Below are 20,045 nucleotides of genomic sequence, written 5' to 3' on the forward strand. Positions count from 1 at the left end.
AAAGCCTCTGGGGGAGGATCAGGAAAGATTGGGTTGTTAATTCATGGTTTTATAAAATACCTGCAAATGATAATGGCAAACGAAGGCTCCGAATATTTCGTTTTCTTAAGAAAGATTCATAGTGCTTTTGATACCTTGAGGAACAGCATCTTAACAAAACCAGTGGAAATTGTATGAGGACAGAGGTATAAAAGTCAGATTGTATTCTTGGTGTTAAAATGTTAATGTTAAAATCATTAATGAACTTAAGCTGTGCACGTGGCTTCTGTGTTAACCCAGAGTAAACTGCTGCAAGTTTATTGGCGCCTTCAGTGAGAGAAGCCTCAGGATAACTTTGAAATGCAGGGTGTACTTTTATTTCAGCAGTTACAGGCAATTGCAGCCTCATTATTGGAGGGGACACTTGACGTTCTTAGAATATAAGATGATGGTTTTCCCTTGCCAATTTGAGTACTTCCTCTTCCATGTAAGAAACGTATTTTGTCATTGAGCAAATCAATAGCAACGCATAAAGCCAGGTTTTTTTAAAAGCAATTTCATTAAGGCATTCATTTTTCCTGCAGTAGTAGCAATTATTTCACAACAGGGTCCCATTTAAGATCAGTCTTGCTGTAGCTTCAGTTGGCATCTTTTTCCTCTGTGAGTGAGACACGATGGCTTTTACACAGTTTTAATTATTTAATGTCTTAGCTAAAATAGGGACACAACAGATTAGCTGGAATTAAGGTAGCTTTGGACACTTTGTTGTGTGCTGTGGTCTTGGAAGACAGATTTATCAGGAAACTAAACAGAAAACTTGAATTTTGCGTTCCCGTAAAACTGTTAGAGTTTCAGATGGGCAGATTACTGATCTGGATAAACTTCATACCAGAGAAGAGAGGGAAGTTGTCAGAGCACAAAGAATGTAAGGTTTTCAAAGAAAAGTCCCTTTGCCTGCATCCCTTCCCTTTTCCGCAGCATTCCCAAACTTTACTGGCACACACTGACATTTTTAGTGGTTCTTTATGCTTGGTTGCTTTGCATCTGATGAGATAAGCCTTTGCTTAACAAAGACTATTTCATTGATATAGTTGGGTCTTAGTTTACTTGCTATAAACATTTCTTTGAAGATTTAGGAAGAAAAACAAATGGAGTTGTCGAATGGCAACGCTGCTGAAGTCAAATGTCTCTGAATAAACAAGAAGCTACAGTGTTATTTCAGCTCAGTGTTGGCTTGTTGAATGTGGATGTCTCTTGCTTTTGTAAATAATAATAGTTCAGAACCCTATGCATTATTTTCTCAGTTCCGTGGTGGGAAGTGAAAGACATGTAATTTAGGAACAACTGAACTCCTTTGTTTGATTTGATGGTAAAGATGGAAAAATACCTCTTGGTATAAAGTTGGAATTTGGTATTGATGGCTTCTGTAGATCATTAATCAGGAAAATGGGTTTATGCATGCCTTTTTGTGCTGAGCAGGACTAGTGCTGTATGTTGAGCAGATGCGGTGTTTGATGTGACACTGCAGCAACAAGATTTTTTCCCTGCTTTGCTATAAAACAATTTAAAGACATTGAATTATAGAAAATGAGGGAACTTTCCCAGCTGGGAGACTAATTCTTGGTTGTTGGGAAGCAATAGCTGTCTTTCTGTCCTGCCTCTGGCAAGTCCTTTGTGGGATTTCTTTTTTTGATGGGGAAAATGTGCCAGTGGTTTATTGAATTACTGTTCAACTTCTACGTGGTAGAGCTTAGAACAGATGCATTTACACCAGGATTCTGTGAGAATGAGAGCACAGTTTATCCTGTTGATAAACTGCCTATTTAAATAAAGCCTTCAGCAGTGTAATCTGGTAATTCTAATTAAGTCATTTACATAGGGAATTGGCCCAGGGTTTCATCAGATGGCTGCTGGGGAGCTGAAATGCATTCTTTCCCTCCAGCTGTATTAAACCAGCCTTTTGATCCTGTCCTTTTTTAGCCTTTAAGCCAAAGTGGTTATCACTGTGCAGAGTTAATTGAGAAAGGGAAGTTGGGGGACAAGGGGACCCTTCGAGCTTTAGCTTTGGTCTTAATTATTACACTTCTAATTACATAATTAGAAGACTTTCAGATTTTATGTGTTGATAAAAATGGTTCTGTACAGGTTTTGTTAGAAAGAGGAAATACTCCACGGAGAGGCTGGCTTCAGTGAAGTTCTTTATTGGTAAATGATTGCCCATAACTTATCTTGGGAGCAGTATAAGCCTGGGGTATCTGAGTTCTCCCTCACTTTGATAAGGAGGTTTCATTTACCCAGGGTGGACCTGCGTCCTTCAGAGAGCACAAGTTACATGGCCACCTTCCATTGCCCAATCATCCCAGCTGTGGGCTTGCAGAGGTGGGGAAATTTAAACTTAGGGAAATGTCTGGTCAGTGTGAAAGATTCATTTTTTAAGCTTTTTTTTTTTTTTTTTTTTTTTTTAAACAAACGCCAGACTGACTGCAAATTGCTGTGATGTCCTTGTCTGGAAATACCTCCCAGCTGAAACTTGAGGGGAAGCCTTCAGTAGATTTTGTGGGAACCGAATCTGGACTGTGATGTCCCTCAGACAAATTCTGCTGTTGGATAAAGGCTCTGGTGCTGTGCCCCTGGGCTGTGCATGAGCACAGGGCTCCTGGCCACGCAGGGTTTATTCTGATTAGCTGCTGCCCAGCAGCCCAGGGTGGGAATTTACCTGTGGGAATCGCTGCAGAGCCCTCAGGTCCTCAATCCAAGGGATTGAATGATGGCTGTCGTGGTTGTAGTAAAAATTTGTAAAAGAACTCGGAGGCTCTGAAAGTTCTTCCAAACACCAGCTTGTCCTCCAAAAATCTCTTCATTCAGTCTCACAGCTGTAGCTTTATGTTGTTTGGCAATACTTACAAGGAATTATTCCTAAGTGTGTTGTTTCAGATGTCTTGTGAGTGCTTTTGCCAGGAGGCTCTCCATGCCCTGCCTGTTTTATCAGCAGTGCTGAGGAAATGCCCTTACGTGGGTCACAAGCAGGGCTGTTCTTACCTGCACATTTACTGTCTCTGGTGGTACAGAACTGAAGGGAGCCGAGGAGAGGTGCCAGTGCTGGGTGCCAGTTTGCTGCTGTGCCAGGCTCAGGGAGTGCCTGCTCGGTGCCTCCTGTTTGCTGCTGCTTTGTGAAGTTTTCTTTGCCCAGTTCTGTTTTTCCTGCTTACCTGGCACTGCCAGCTGGGTCCCTCACCTTAACACTTGAGCTGACCTTTAGTATTTCACTTGGATTTACATGAGGGCTCTGCTCAGTGAACTGTCCCTATCACAGGATGATATCCATAAAAATGACACTTCCTACTCTTGAAAAAAATCCCCAGGCCCATTGGAGACATGTGAAAAGGACACCCAGCAGGAAGAGAGGCCCATGGCCTGAAATATTCATCAATCATTTTCCTGGCACCAGGAAACCAATCAACTCTTCTAAGGGGAGAGAGCAATCAATCACACGATGTGGGAAACAGGGATTGCTGGCCCTGCCAGAAATGTCCCTTCATGGGGACAGAGGGAAGGGGCTGTGTTGCTCCTTACTCACAAGTGGTAACTTACACCCAGCTTTTGTAAGAGGCAATCTGTGCACACCACAGGCTGTGCTGCATCACTGCTCCAGGTTTTGTTTTCAGTAATGCTGAGTTGTTTTCTCCTTAGATTTTTTAAATTTACCTTTTTTCTGTAGCTGGTAGGTGCAGGGTTTGTTTCCTGTTCCCAAACCTCCGTGTTCTGAAGTGGCAGGTCCAGCAGAAGCATGTTTTTATCTAGAAGATCAGAATTTTAAAATTTTGCTCTTTTTTTCATGAAACAACATAAGTTTGAAACAGCTTCTATTGGAAACTGGTACTGGGGAAGAAATGCACCTCTGGGTGTTTGACCTCTTCTTCTGCCTTTGGGTTATGCTTAAAGAAGTATCTGTACATTGCCTAATAATAAATGAACTGGAGTTGTCAACATCTGTAGGATATTTTATTGTAGGATAGGGATTGTTTGAATTCCAGTAAGAGTTCAAATAATAATTTGAAATTCAAATAAGAAATCCTACAAAATATTCTAGTAAGCTCCTATAAATTGGACCAAGAGACCTGTGTGTAGCTTTCTTTTTCCTATGAAAACCTCTGCAATAGTTGCTACATAAGAAATGCCACAATCATGGCAAAGTAATTGGCAGTGCCACAGCCTTTCTCATCTCCTTCAGCGCAGCAGATAGCAGACCATGCTGGGATGATTTTTCCTGGGGAGAGTGAGATGTTTCAGGCGTGCCCAGGGTTCCTGGCTGGGTGGGGTGCAGGGGGAGCAGCCCTACCCACCACTGCCCAAGCAGAACACCACCATCTGTGGAGCACCAAAAGGAAGGACACAGATTCCCTGCAGCAACGTATGTAACAATTATTTTAAGATTGTAAAACTTGTAATCGTGTCTTCCAACATGGATTTTAACAAAGACAAAACCGCGCACAGTCTTTTCATGGAAATCAGCAAAACATGAACTGCTGTATTATTTAAGTTAGATTAAAAGTCAGTTACAATTCAGATTGTTCTTCAGACCAGCAGTGTCTACTAAATTCAATCAAAATTAATTTCTCATTGAAAAGATTAGGAGCCTTCTCTTTGAAAATGCAGATTTTTTCTGCATTTAAGGTAATTTTCTAGCACAAGTGGAGACAAATATCCAAATGTCGTGAAGGATGTTTCTATTCTGAACAGCGTTTTTCTGTCTGTCAGACAGTTTCTGGGTGCTTTCTAAGATGCTTGGATGTGTTACTACAATGAAAAGCTACTAAGAGATGTGGCATGCTGCAAAATGACATTACAGCAACGGGCAGATGTGGCTGGCATGAGCCCCAAGGAGAAAGGGAAGTGTTTCTGGAATGGCAGGCAGCAGGAGCTAATGCGGTTTGCAAACACGGGGGACAGTGGCACAGAGGTAGGTGGGGAGAAAGAATCCAATTTCCCTCGATTCCTGCCATTGGTAATCCCTGTCCCTGGGAGGCCAAATGCTCCGTGTGAGCCTTTCAGTGCAGCCAAACCCGGGATGCTGCTGCTGCTGGGGGCTCTGATCTCTGCACTGCATGAGGGGGATGCTGGAATCGGTGATGGGTGAGAGTCAGTGATGCTGGAATCGGTGATGGGTGAGAGTCAGTGATGCTGGAATCGGTGATGGGTGAGAGTCAGTGATGCTGGAATCGGTGATGGGTGAGAGTCAGTGATGCTAGAATCGGTGATGGGTGAGAGTCAGTGATGCTGGAATCGGTGATGGGTGAGAGTCAGTGATGCTGGAATCGGTGATGGGTGAGAGTCAGTGATGCTGGAATCGGTGATGGGTGAGAGTCAGTGATGCTGGAATCAGTGATGAGAGTGCTGGGGGCTCTGATTGCTGCACTGCATGGGCAGGATGCTGGAGTCAGGGATGGGTGAGAGGGGAGTGCTCGGGGCTCTGATCTCTGCACTGCACAAGCAGATGCTGGAATCAGTGATGGGAGGGAACCCTGCACTCTCGAGGACTGGGCACTTACTGCAGCCACGGCCACGTCCAGGTGGCCTCACAAAGATGGGAGCCACACCCATCTCCGTTCAGGTGTCCAGGTAAAGGGGTGCTTCCAACCCAGTGCACTTGCCTCTGGGAATGCTGCCCAATCTGCAACACATTTCTGCCACGTTCTGTATATCATCACATGCTGTTATTTATCAGGAGATCAGTATTAATCTGCGTTGATGTTAACTCCTCAAAAAATGGCATCTCTTGTATAATATCAGTCAATTCTGTTTTTTTAATGTAGGTAATTCTAGTGAACTCTAGATGGATTTTGCTGAAGTGGTATTCCTCATGTTGGCCAACACTTTATCAGCCATCAAAAAGTCAATAAAGAATTTCCCCAGATTTACAGACTGATTATGCAATTGATCTTTCAATATTGGAGTAGGCTGGGCTGCCTGGAAGGCAAAACCCTAATAAACCAAAACGTCCTCCAGGTAGAGAAGATGCAAAAATCTCCTGCCCAGGGACAAAGGCGGTGTGCTTGTGGGCTGGGGTGCTGAGAGGCACTGGGTGTGAAACAGAGACATGATCACCTTCTGGGACAGGCTTTTTTCTTCATCACTATAATTTTTCTAAAAAGCATTGGTGCTTGACTGTATTTTCCCTTTTGGTAGCCTAAAAGTGTGAAATAAGATGCCAAATGTGTATGAGTCCCCTTTAGAGGAAGGAGCTGGCTGAGTCAGCTGTTATCACGATCTGGCTGGGGGTACTCCCTCCACAGCACCCCATCTTCCAGGAGCAGAGCCTGCTGAACCTCCCAGCAGCTTTCCAAAGAGCACTGTGCCCTGTCCCAGAAATCCCAGAGGCTCTGGAAACCCAGCCCATAAGGCATGTGGTAATGCTGATAGCACAGCAAGATGCGCCTCCTTTCTGCTTTGGTTGTTGTGCCTCAGGAGGCACGTCAGGAATCCTGTGACTTTTGATGGCATCAATAAATCAGATAGCATGCTGACAGAATTTTACTGGAATGTAAACAGGCATTCAAAATAACAATGTTTGTAGAGACTTCATTGAGGAATACAGTGCATGTACATGGAAGATGCATGGCTGTGTAGGTTTCCTTTCTGTTTTGTTGGTAAGCAGGAACTGGGACTGTTTTCCATGTAAATGAAAATAAGTAAAAATATTTATCAGGAGATGACCTTATTTCCCACTCCTCTCTGCAAACAGTGTGTGTTCTCAGTGCTGAGGTGAGACCAGCTCTAGCCAATGTAGGGGAAAGGGGAGGAATGTCTCTGTATAGTAAAATTGAGCTGATAAGGGATAATGAATCACCTTCAGCTCAGCTTTGCTGAGTAGTAGCTGCTCTGGGGAACTGCAGGCTGCTCAGCCTTGTCTCAGCCCTCAGTGGGAAGGGTATGGAGCAAATCCTCCCAAAAGGCTTCTCCAGGCACTTGAAGGACAGGGAGATAATTGGGAACATTCACTGTGGGTTTACCAAGGGGAGAGATCATGCCTGAGCAACCTCATTGCTTCTGTGATGGGATGGCTGGATCCATGCACGAGGAGAGAGTAATTCTGCCATTAACCTTAGCTTAGGCAGGCTTCTGATGCAGTCTCCCATGTCATCCTAGCAGGCAGTTTGGGTGCAAACCTGGGCTCTTTTGTTCAGTTGAGTTCAAGCACTAACTGGTGGCCATTAAGCTGTGACTGTCCTTGGGAGTCATTGTTGGGGCCAACACTACTGAGCAGTTTCATCAACCATCAGGATGGTGGGATGGACAAACTCCTCAGGCTTGCAGATGACACCAGGCTGATACTCTGGAGGGCACAGCTGCTGTTCAGAAGGACCTCAGTAACCTGAAGGAAAAGGTTGATTGAAACTTCAAAGTTAGACACAGCCATCAAGTCCTGCACCTGGATAAGCCCATGGAATGGTGCGGGCTGGGCCTGGGGTCCTGGAGAACCCCACAGCTGGGTCAGGCTGGGCTTGTGACGGCTCATGGCCACGAGGCTGGCTCGTGTGGGACACGGCAGAGTCACCTCTGGAACATCCTGTGCCACACACATCTCCTGCCTGCAGCCCCACAAGCAGCACTGGGCTGGGCCACACGGATCCCGTGTGTGGCTGATCCTGGGCATGGTGGCACTGCCTGAGGCAGCACCTTCTGCTCCTTCCCACCCTGGAATCCCTGAGTGCTCAGGGTGCCCCGTGCCGCCCGCCCCGTGCTGCCCGCCCCGTGCTGCCCGCCCCGTGTCACCTGCCCTGTGTCACCTGCCCTGTGTCACCTGCCCCGTGTCACCTGCCCCGTGTCACCCACCCCGTGCTGCCCGCCCCGTGCCGCCCGCCCCGTGTCACCTGCCCTGTGTCACCTGCCCCGTGTCACCTGCCCCGTGTCACCCACCCCGTGCTGCCCGCCCCATGCCACCCGCCCCGTGTCACCTGCCCCGTGTCACCCGCCCCGTGTCACCTGCCCCGTGTCACCTGCCCCGTGTCACCTGCCCTGTGTCACCCGCCCTGTGTCACCTGCCCTGTGTCACCCACCCTGTGCCACCTGCTGAGCTCCTCCATGCTGGGGAGGGGGCACCACAGCTCATGCTCAGAGTCCAGTGCTGAGTCCAGGCTCAGGCTAAGTTCATTTCTAGGAGTAGCCCATATACTCCTTCAATTAGCATGGACAGGGACAAGGGCAGGCAGAGGTCAAGAGAAGTTCAGAATGGCATCATGTCTTTTTGCTGGTGTTCCCAAATGTTCCTGGTCCCGCAAAGCTCTCCATGCTGGCCTTGCCAGTGTTTACCAGACCACTGGAAAAGCCAAAGAACAAGGCCTGGCTTGATACAAGGGAAGTTAGAAATCGAGGGGTTGAGAATAGGTAGCACTGTTGCTTAAAGCAGGAGAAATAATTGATTTATGTTATGGTGGCAAATTAGGCTGTAAAGTGAAAAACACTTAAAAAGAAACCCTGTGGTTTCAAGGGAGCTTTTTGCTCTGATTCCTGCTCAGCAAAGAGGGGTACCCCAATAAAGGTCATCAGCTTCATGAGCTGAATTATTAATTCCTTTCATACCACTCAGGGCTTGTAAACAGTATATAATACAGGAAAACAATTGCCACTGTTCACTGAGTGGGCAGAGAGGTCAGGAGGTAAATACTTGTATTGGCAGCAGCAGCTCTTCTGAGCAGACTGAGCAGACTTCTGTCCTTTTCCTCTTTTAGAGCAATCCACTTTCCAGAATCTTAGCCTGGTTGTTAGTCCATATCTCCTCTCCCTTGGATGAACTGTTTTTAGGAATTTAATGGATTACATATAATAGTGAAGATAAAAAGGGCTGGAGGGAAGGGTGGGGGATTATGGGTAAGAGAGCAAATCAGCTTTGCCATGTTTCATAAACAGATGTGTTTTTACACAGAGAGAAATTTTTAAATTCATCTATTGAAGGCCAGGTGTAGAATAAGCAGTTGTGCTTCTGCGTACTTAGAATAAAATCCAAGTGTGATTTTGAGATTAATATGTTGTAAATACCAGTAGTAGCACGAGCCCAGAAATGCTGATGTGTTGCTGCCCTTGGATGGCACAGCTGTGCCATGTTCCTGCAGGGGCTGTGGGATTGCTGGGCTCCCAGCAGCACAGGGCATTGAGGGGACTGTGACCCCAAACTTGAGCAGCTGGGTGCGGTGAGCATGGTGAACATACTGCAAACAGCCAGTAAAACACAGAATTTCCAAGTATGGCTGGGAAATAGTTACACTTTGTTGTTTGCAGCCTGTAACGTGGCATTACAGTGAACAATCTGAAATTTCACTTGGAGAATGTGTGCTGCCTCTCTCTAAACACTTCCCACTGAGAAACCTCCCTTCAGAAGGCACATGCATGATTGAGTTGCTCTCTGGGTGACACCTGATGAAGCACTGCAGATGCCGGCAGGTGTAGCTTACTGCCCCGAGTGCCTCTGCCCTCGCAGCCGCTCGCGGTGCCTGCCTTGTGCCATCTGGCCAGGGCTGGGCAGTGACCCCTGTGCCAGAGCAGCAGGTAACCTCGCAGGGACCATCTGCTGGCTGCTGCCCTCCCTCAGCCTGCTGAAACCTCTGTGCTCAGGGCTCACTCTGCACCACTCCCCAGAGAGGCAGAGTGACTTCAGCCTGCACTTACTGCTCGCCTTAACTTGGATGTGTGTGAGAGCATCCGTAGCTTTCAACAGGCAAAGGACAAAACTCTCTCCAGGAACCTGAAATGGCTGTACTACATATGAAGAATATTTTTTTTTAATTTACAAAACATGTACAGTATATGGCTAGCTAGTTCCTAAGTTAGGGAGACTGTAGTATTAAGGTGGAAAATAGGAAGATGCAAAATAATTTTTCTTCTCTGAGCACATCAGAGACTGTGCGGTGTAATGCAGAGCCTGTTGGGAGGTCTGCAGCCAGCATGCCACATGCAGCTTTCTGAGCACTGCTGCAGGAGCCAGGCAAGATGACAAATTCATGTGTAGGTGTTCTAGGAGTAAATACCTTGGTAATCCAGTGGGGAGTAGGACAGGAACAAGCCAGGGCATTGCTGAATAAATCTGTAATTGTGTTTGTTGCTGTTTTCAGCTATGGCTGGTGTTTAACATGATGAACCAAAGCTGCTGCTTTGAGTAGCTACACCGAGGAGGCTCAGGGTGGTATGGAAGTGTGGCAGCAGGATTTAGTCAGTGTGGTGCAGTGTCTGCTCTCACGTTCTAGAAAAATGGTCTGCTGAAGTGTTTACTCTTGTTTGTGGTTTGCCTAATTAGAGCAGAACTTTGCACTTCCAGTGTAAACAGTGGTCCTCAGGGAACTGCCTGCTGCCCCAGAAATGGGAATTGCAAGAATGTGAAAGGCAGGATTTGGGCTGGCAGCAAAGCCTGGCGTGGGCTGGGCTTGTGCTTCTGGGGCTGTGTTCTGTGGTTAGGAATGCAAACTTGTAGTGCACATTTATTGGTCTTGGAGCTAAACAAGAGTTTCAGAATATATAATTATGTGGGACCTAGCAGCACCAAAATCACAGAGATGGAGACTGAGCTTGGCTTGGGTGTTGGTGGTGATGTGCTGAGAGGGGCTGTGGTCTTTTGGGAGAGATCAAGCCCAAAGAATGCATCTTGGCTTTGCCTAATCTTGCGTTAAAACTGACCCTGTTAGTGCAAGATGGTTTTCTCCTGGTTTGAGTCCCGGGGAGGTGGATCCTTTCCAAAACACAGAGGGCAGTCTGGCATTTGGTTTTGATCACGTTCTGACTTTGAGGGTTTTCACTGGCAGACACAGGCAGGAAGTTCTGTTTCTTCTTTCAGCTGCTAGAAAAGAAAGCTTTGGAGTGTCTTGTGCTTAAAGACACTTGTTTCTGATGCTGCTCCAGATCAAATTCCAGCAGCCTGCCAGCCTTTGGAAGAGGATCTCTCTTCTGATCAGGAATCTTTTGAAGGTTCACTGGCCACAGATGGGAGATCATCATGTCCTTTCATTCCACAGTAATGCTCTGCATGTAGTTTAAACCTGGTGTAATTTAGACTTTCTTTGTGCTGGAAGTTGCTCTGAATTGATATTCTCAAACCATCACAAGTTATAAATTACTAATATGACTGCTGAGAAAAGTTGATCTACAGATAATGTGTATGGCAGAAATACCTTGAGAGGGGGAGGCTAATGCTGTTGAAATTTCCTGCTCCTCACAGCAGCTTCCTCGGGTGACTGAAGACACACGTATTCAATTTCAGAGTAAATGAAAGTTTTCAAAGTAAAACCTTCTCAGTAACATGCACATCACATCTTTCTCATTTTCACTTTCCCATTAGCTGCAGATGTGGAGCAGATGAGTTCCTCCTCTCCTGTCCTCCCTGTGAACTCCGTGGGCAGTAAGTACCCCTTTTCTTGCCATGTGGGACGGGGTAGAATTTCTCATTCTGAGGTAATCCAGAGATGTGAATTGATGCTCCATGGTGGAGAACTTTTACAGCTGATGCTTGTTCATGAAAGTGGGGATTCCCACAGCTGAGAGCTGATGAGGTATTTCTCACTAAAGTAGCACAGACCAGGTCTGTACATCACTATTTACTCCAGCAGAATGCAGGCTGTGTAAGACCTGTTGCCACCAGAGATATCTCGGCGAAGGAGGTGCCTGCATGAGTGATAGAAACCCCTGAGGTGATGTAAATTATGTTGAGACATGGGAGTCTTTTTCTGTAGTGTTTCATTCTAACACTTGAAAATCTACAGCGTGACATTTCTCATAAAACTGAGAGCAGTTGGTGCAATCCTCCTCAATTTCAGGGTAATTCTGGGCCTGTAGCTTTTTGAGACTTTGAAAACCTGAGGTGCTGGACACCTAAAAAAGGAGGAATTCAGAATTCCTTCTTAACACTCCATCTAGTGGCATTTGCTGTGCGGAGGGAGCAGTCGGTGGGAATCCACTAGATGGCAACAGGCCCTTGTCAGACTGGTGGGACTGGGAAACCGTGTCCTTCACAGGGCTGGGAGCCCCTCATTGAGAGCAACTTTTCATCTCATTGTTTGGGAACTCTGCGGATTTGTCAAACGCGGCAGACTTTGAACTGGCAGCTCATTTCAAAGTAATGCTCAGATGTTCACAACTGCTAAAAGCCTCCCAGAGCCAGGACATGGTCCTTTCCACGTGCCTTTGTGCTGGTGGACTTGCACTGACTTTTATTGGAGAACTGTGGTTCCTGTGTGATGGGAGTGAGGATCTGGTTCCTTCCTTTATAGTGAGAGCAGCCCTGTGGAGTGCATGGATGGCAGGCCCTGAGCTCTGAACATGTCTGCAGTTATTTGCCTGGTGATTAATAAAACACATCTTTGTTGGTATCTAGCTACGTTTTCACGCAGTTTATCACTTTTATATGGAAACAGGTAATTTCACATGCATATGTAGAATAATTTGTCATCTAGAGACATGTACAGTTCATGATGACATATTGGCTAATACTCTGTTGAACCTTTGTGGCCTGATACAGCTCAAATTTACTCATGTGCATTGACAGGTATTAAAACATAACTAAATTTCCCATAGTATTCTCCCAGCAGAATGTATCAGCAGAAAAAGGGCAGGGCTGTCCAACATGAGCTGACTGACCCTCCTTCCCCCCTTAAATAACTGTGTGTTACTGCCAGTGTGCATTTGTCTAGCTGCAGCTTTCATGTCTGTTATCTTTTGCTAAAATGAAAAATGCTTGTCTGTTCCCTATGAAGATATTTATATAAACTTTTGATAAACTAAATAAACCGAGCTCCTCGAGTTCTTTTGATGTCTCCCTGTCTCTCGATCACGGCTCAGCGCTGGTGGCCCCTGCTCAGCCAGGACCATGGGCCAGCCCTCGTGGCCTGTGCTGGGGATGGGTGAGCCCTGGAGCTGCTGCTGGGCAGGTCCCCAGTGTCCCCAGCCCAGCTGTCCCCTGGCCGCGGTGGCAGCACCGAGTGTGCTGTGCTCAGTGTCACCCTGGTGTGCTCTGGGCAGCAAACAGTTGCTGACACAAACATCTGAAGCTTCCCAAGCATGGATTTAAAAACATTCTGAACGTGCCTGTCTTTCCTTAGTTTTTTCCCTTGCTGTCTTCCTTTACCAAAATTAAAGCAAAAAAAAAAAATTCTGGGGGATTTTTTACAGCTAAGTAGGAACCCAAATTTTAATCCTATTTGTACATGCAGAGCATTTGAGAGGTGTGGAATGTGGGCTGAAGCCTTTGGCTTTTTGTGCATTAGCAAACTGGGGTAATGGCCCCTTTACTGTAATTTCCCCTGTTTGTCTGAAACGTCTTATTCAGAGTAATTGCAGTGAATTATTTTCACGTGTCCTTGCAGTAAAGATGAACACCTCAGGACTTCTGCATTTTCTACTTTCATGCAGGTATACGTGAGGAAAACCAGTTGGCTGAAATGTCTATTTAAAATAACACAAAAGTGCTTTCTTGTACATCATGTAAGATGTCTCTGGAAAAAATCCAAATTGTGCACTCTCACTTCCGAATGAGTCTGCCAAGCATGCTGAAAATTTTGAGATTTCAAAGGCAGAATGTCAAACTGCATCAAAAATGAGTCATTTGTCTTGTTTTCATAATGTTCAAGCAATCTGGCAGGCATGCTTTTGGGCTGCTCACTGTTACACTGCTGTGGTAAATTCCCTGTACTTACCCGGGCTGTCGGTGCAAGTGCTCGCTGTGGGTGACTGAAAAGGGCTCTTGGCTATCAGACCCAGGGAGAGGGCAGATTATTCCTAAAATTCCACTTTTGCAAAGTTCAGTCTGTTTGGTGTTGAACTTGGTGGAGCTGTTCCTGTGTCAAATTGAACAAGTTTAAGTCTTTGAACAGAGCAAGCAGATATATTTTGAATATTCACCAGACTGGAGTTTAGAAGTCCTTGGTGAGTTGTTCTGACTTGAGGTGTACAGAGGGACACGGTTCCTGTGGGATAGCAGCCCAGCCTGTCTGAACAGGCTCCTTCAGGATAATCCTGAGAGCAACTGGAGGAGCAAACAAAGTGCAGGAGAAGTGCTTGGAGCATTTGCTGCCCAGGGATTGACTGACACCAGTGCTGGGCAGAGGGAGATCCACCATCCCTGCTCCGAGTGCCGTGGGGGCACCACAGGAGCCTCCTCCCTTTCCTGCCCGCAGACAGGGGCATTTCTGGGCAGGGATGTCGTGCCAGTCATGCAGAAAACTTGGAGGGCAGCTGGAGAGGCTGCTCCTGTGTCTCAGGGCAGTGTCAGTCTGTCTGCCATGCAGAGAGGTGTCTGCTCCTCCCTGCCTGCTCCAGCTCCTCACCTTTCCAGCAGAACTGAAGCTGGCCCTGCCCACCACAGCCCTGAAGAATGTTCTCTGCAGCAGTACCTTAAAGCACTATTTTCTTAAAGCACTATTTTCTGCTTTGCTTCCTCCCATTCTCACCCCAAAGCCCCACAGTTCAGTCCTTTTTCATCTCTCACTGGGCACTTTGTAGGACCAGTGCTGTTCCATAGCTTGGCTCACTCAGGAGGAAGTTTAATTTCCTATAACCTGGTAAAGCAGTAGGTTTATGCTTTACTGATAGATTTACCAGTTGGGTGACACTTTTATTAAAACTGAACTAGTTCCTCAACTGTTGTGCTCCTTTAAAATCCCTGTGCATTTCTTAATTAGCACTCAGATCTGCTCATGAGGGAGCTGGATGAGGAATCCTGAACTCGTGTTGTGGGACAATGGCTCAGTCTTACACAGTTTTGGCAGGCAGAACGTGGACAGGGCATTTCTTTGGCAAAGGTGTCACTTTTCCAGCTGGACAGGCCACCTGGCCATCGGAGCAGGAGGTCCTTGGCTGGCTGGTCCGCAGTTTGCATTCATTGATCAGTGAGTTGATAGCAATGAAAACCCACCGACAGCAATGAATGTTGATTGCAGCCATTAGAAGCTGAAGATGCTGAAGATGCCCGGCCATGGCGATGGTGCTTCACTCCAGAGCAGCCCAAGACAAAATTCCCTGGCACGTGCTTCGGGTCTCTCCTTATTCATGGACTCTGCAGTCCCTGCATAGGCAGAACAAGTGCCTGCACCCTTGTTAGGGCTCCTGCTGCCAGAGGCTGCAGTCCTGGGCAGCCAGCTGGGCTGGAGAACGATCCACGTGGGTGCCAGTGAGGTGCCCATGCCCTGGTTGGTGTTCCTTTGGAAATAAAGGCTGTTTGCTGCCTGCCTGCCTGCAGGGTGACAGCCTGAGCCCTGGTAGTGAGGTGCCCAGCCCCTGGTTGGTGTTCCTTTGGAAATAAAGGCTGTTTGCTGCCTGCCTGCCTGCAGGGTGACAGCCTGAGCCATGCCAGTGAGGTGCCCATGCCCTGGTTGGTGTTCCTTTGGAAATAAAGGCTGTTTGCTGGCTGCAGGGTGACAGCCTGAGCCCTGGCAGTGAGGTGCCCAGCCCCTGGTTGGTGTTCCTTTGGAAATAAAGGCTGTTTGCTGGCTGCAGGGTGACAGCCTGAGCCCTGGCAGTGAGGTGCCCAGGTCTGGTTGGCGTTCCTTTGGAAATAAAGGCTGTTTGCTGGCTGCAGGGTGACAGCCTGAGCCCTGGCAGTGAGGTGCCCATGCCCTGGTTGGTGTTCCTTTGGAAATAAAGGCTGTTTGCTGCCTGCCTGCCTGCAGGGTGACAGCCTGAGCCCTGGCAGTGAGGTGCCCAGGTCTGGTTGGTGTTCCTTTGGAAATAAAGGCTGTTTGCTGGCTGCAGGGTGACAGCCTGAGCCCTGGCAGTGAGGTGCCCAGGTCTGGTTGGTGTTCCTTTGGAAATAAAGGCTGTTTGCTGGCTGCAGGGTGACAGCCTGAGCCCTGGCAGCAGCTGGAGCTGCCCGGGAGGAGCCGCTCCTCGCCCGCTGAGCAGCTGCTGGAATCAACTGCAGGTTCCTGGGAGCAATGAACTGACATTCCAAAGCTTTCTCCAGCAAAGCTCAAGTTGCCAGCCCAAATGGAAAGGTTTCCCTCCTGATCTGGCCTATATTCTGCTATTTTCAATATATACCACGCTCAGATTTGTTTCCAGGTGTCCCATATGGTGTGGATACGTTCCTGCTTTTGTGCTGCCCATACAAAACCTTCCATTGATCTCTTATACTCTGTTCTGCAGAAATTCTGTGCTAGTATAAAGCTTTAATTCTTTTTTTTTTTTTTAAGAGAAAACAAGCATTTCTTATACACCAATTCACTTTTAGAGAAAGCAGAACTGGAAAAACTCAACCTCTGCAGCTCTTAATATAATCTGTAAATCATGACCTGCTAATGGCAACCACATGTGAAATCTCTGAAGGCTCAGGCTCTCCATTGAACAGAGGGTTTGTGATAAACCTCAAGGTACAGTCAACGGTCGATGGTTTTTTCTAGTTCTCAAACTCACCGACAGCGTTGAATGTTCACTGAAGCTATCCAAAGATGGCTGTGCACATGCACCGGGCAGATTTTCCATGCATATGTTTTCCATAGACTGGCAGTGGAAACACTGCTGAGGACTGCACATTCTTTATTGTAAAGCCTTAAACTGCAAAGCATTTTAATTATGGAATGGAACCTCGAGGACTAATGAATTGCAGAAGTGTAACACTCTGGTTATGGATGCTGAGTTCACTCAGTATTGCTTAAACCAGCTTTGAATATATTGGAGTTGCAGTTGTGGAAAAGCCCTTCCTCTTGTGGATATACAGGTTCTCAATAGGAGCACTAAGGATGTTTATAATGATTCAGATTTCTTTATAAAGTTCACTTGGAAAAAAACTGGGGGTGGAGGCTCACCCACAGTACTAAAACAACAGAAGTGAGAGAAGGGGATCTACTTAGTGGAGTAACAATGTCTGTGTTTCCACAGCTCCTGCTCTTCTTTTCCCTAAAAAGATGAAAAAGGGGTTTAGTCTCTTTAAATCTCTATATTGCATCTAATTATCTTCACCTTTTCCACTTGGCTTGCATGGTTCCAGAGGGATGACTTATCTGCAGTTTGTTTGTTAAAAAGTAAATCTGCTGCTGTATCTGAAATAACTTTGCTGTGAGTGCAGTGGAGCCTACAGAGTCAGGGGGGATAATTTACTGCTTAAATGCTGGAAAGTTGCTTTAAATTCAGAGTATTTTCTCTTGTTGTAGGGATCTAACAGTTTCTCTCAGAATATCCTGAGCTGATACATGTAATTTAACAGTAAGTGTATTGTCTAATAAAGTACTCGAAGCAATCTTGCTCAGGAATACAGATTGTAGCCTGCACTTAAACTGATTGATTTTAATGGAATCATTAAACATCAGCTGATACTGAAAATCAAAAGAATTCTCCAAAAATTAGTCTCACCTTTTTCTTGCCATCATTTGGAGTAGGAGCTGGTGGAAAGAACAAAGACAATTTGAATTAATCACAAGCAGTGCTCAGCCTGGAGTGTTAAGGCTCAGAAGTGTCCCAGTGTGAAGGGTGACTACATGTGGTAGGTATAACATAAATCAAGGAAACTCAGTTCAAGTCAAGCATGAAATTTTGGTTTTAACAAACCAAAACAGTGTGTTTATATTTAAATGACATTGTGAGAGAGGCTTTTTTCTCAATTTACTACTTCTTCCTCCTTTATCCCTCCAGTGACCTTTGAGGTAGGAACTTTCATCTTCTTGTTTCACAATTTCAGAGCCTGAATTTCTACTGTAAGTTAAACTGTACATATTATTTCTATATCCTGGCTGCACACTCCTTCACCTTTGCAAAGTTCAAAGCTCTCCATCAGATTTTTTGGACACGCTCTGAAATGATAAAACTGTGGAAACTGTAATGGGCAGTATGTGCAAGGCACACTCCAAAAGTGATGACCCTCCAACATACCTTCCTTTCCCTCAGACTTCTTTCCCCTAGGAAACACTGAAACTAGAGCTGACAGCTGCCACCTCTATTGCAATTCCTTAATTATTATTTTGTGTTGTGAAAAAGCATGAAGTGGACCCTCCCCAGATGCTGACAGGGGTCCCTGAGAGCCACCTCTGTTCTCTGTATGAACAGAGCTGGGGTCCCTGTGAGGCCACGGGGCCGGAGGCAGTGCCTGCTGAACGAGACCTTTTCTATTAATTGAAGGATTGAACACTGGAAGCACACAGGAGTTTCTTTCAAATTACAGTGGAGAATGGCTTGCTGTATGAAGAAAATGGTTTCCCCAAAATTTGCATACAAACCCTGAAACACAGTGGTTAACCTGTTTGTAAGAGGTAACTGTTCAGGACTGAGTTAATTTGGTGCATGTTTCTTGTGCTCTTTGTATTTATGGGGCCTGAACAATTCTTACACCCTAATCCAATCATTCTACTGGCTCCTCACAATAAGGCTTTTATTTAGCAGGGCAGGAATCCCAACAGCACTGCCCTAAAGTATCACTAAATAAATTTTACAAATGCATCTGGTAGTAAACCAGCTTCCCTTTTCCTCCCAGCCCTGTGCTGTAGCTGTGCCTCTCACGAGGGAGGTGTGTGACCCCAGTGAAGGAAACTGGGGCCAGGAGCATCCCAGAAATGCCATGTGCAAGCACATTTGCTTTGTCCTGGAACAAGCTTTAATTGTATTATAAAAATGTGTTTTCTTTGTCGAGGTAAATGACTTCAGCAGGGTAAACATGCAAATACCCCTTGGGGAGACAAGAGCATGGAATTGCTGCCAGTAATTTTAGTTATTGCTGTTTCACTGAAATTGGGGTGAGTGTTTAACCAGCAGTGCCATGGCCAAACACTCAGATTCAGCAGGCTAGATTCTACAGTGGGCACTGGAGGTTATTTTTAACTGCCCAAAATTCCTTGGGACTACTGCTTGACAAGTCTGGGGGCTACATAAAACTGGGGGACAAAGTCACCAATGTGTTCCATTTGCCCTTTCAGAGCACAGTGCTGTGATGATGATCCTAGAGAAAAGAGATGCAGAGCTCTTGTGGGACCTGGGAGAAATGCTGTTAGTACCAGTTTCCAGCAATTTAGGGAGGACTGATCAAGTTCTTTTAATCTCATTCTAAGTTGACAAGCCTGCTTGTGGATGCAGCATACCCTGGACTTTGTGAGGTGTCTGACTTAATACTGAATGACAATTTAAACTGGTATGATACAAATTTGCTGTGGCAAATGTTAAAAGGATTAACAAATGACAAATGGGGAGGTCTAAGTGCAATTCCAAGTGGGAACTTGATCCAGTTGGCGCAGCCTTGGAATGACTTGGCCACATCCTAGAGCGTGGCTTTAGGCCTGGGGGAAACACAGGATATCCCATATCAGCAGGTTTGGGGTTTTAGGCAGAAGAGTGACACACATTTGGATCTCTGGTTAAATCAAGTGCAAGTGAATGCTTTGGTCCGTGTCTGGGAACAGGGAATACAGACCCTGTGTGAGGATGCAGGGCTGGGCCCAGGAACAGTTCTTGCCATGGAGATAATGAACTGCATGTGTGTGCACAATCTGACTCTACTACTGTGCAAACAATGAAATGCTGAACAGCAGCACAGGCTGCTGCATCTGCCTCTGGTTCTCCTGAAGCTGCTGAAAGGGTGCATGCTTTGGCCAGCTCTGGCACAGGCTGCCCTGGAGACATCACTGAGCTGAGCAGGTTTCTCAGAGTTTTCAGTGGAGAGCAATTGAAGACTGTCACCAGGAAATCAGGTTCTCTGAGGGAAACCAGAGAAGGTTCAGGAGTTCTGTCCTGTCTCCTGACATCCTGACCTGCACAACCGAGCCAGTCAGAGCACAGCAACCCTGCCCTGGCTTTGGGAATGGGTCTGCCTTCACAGCAGGCAGCAGAACCTTGGCAGTGGGTGTCAGCAGGGAAAAATGGTTTGAGTCTTCAGAAACTCAAGGCACCGACTTGTGTTTCAAGAGCATATGAAGGAGTGGAAAGCTTTTTTGACCTATTGGAATGTGATTTTACAAGAAAATGGTACATTCATGCTTGAAAAATGCTAGGCTAAGACTCAGCAAATGATTTCAACTGAAAAGTAAAGTAAAATTATTTTGGTTATGATTTTTCCCAAATATTTTAAAATAAGGCATTTATGAATGAGCTGCTCTGAATGTTCTTGCAATCTG

The 20,045-nt window shown here is 46.1% G+C and overlaps 1 protein-coding gene across 2 annotated transcripts in view; it reads left to right on the top strand.

Annotated features, from left to right (window-relative positions):
- NR6A1 (nuclear receptor subfamily 6 group A member 1) overlaps positions 1-20,045 on the top strand; it is a 71,665-nt gene that overhangs the window by 1,216 nt on the left and 50,404 nt on the right. For both annotated transcript variants that reach the window (XM_054284321.1, XM_054284322.1), the window contains exon 2: positions 11,303-11,362. In XM_054284321.1, the coding sequence (XP_054140296.1) occupies positions 11,303-11,362 (60 nt within the window). The remainder of the gene's footprint in view (positions 1-11,302; positions 11,363-20,045) is intronic.

Source organism: Melozone crissalis, unplaced genomic scaffold, assembly GCF_028551555.1.
Source record: "Melozone crissalis strain CALT ecotype California unplaced genomic scaffold, PUWL_Pcris_2 ptg000041l_1, whole genome shotgun sequence".
Lineage (NCBI taxonomy): Eukaryota > Metazoa > Chordata > Aves > Passeriformes > Passerellidae > Melozone > Melozone crissalis.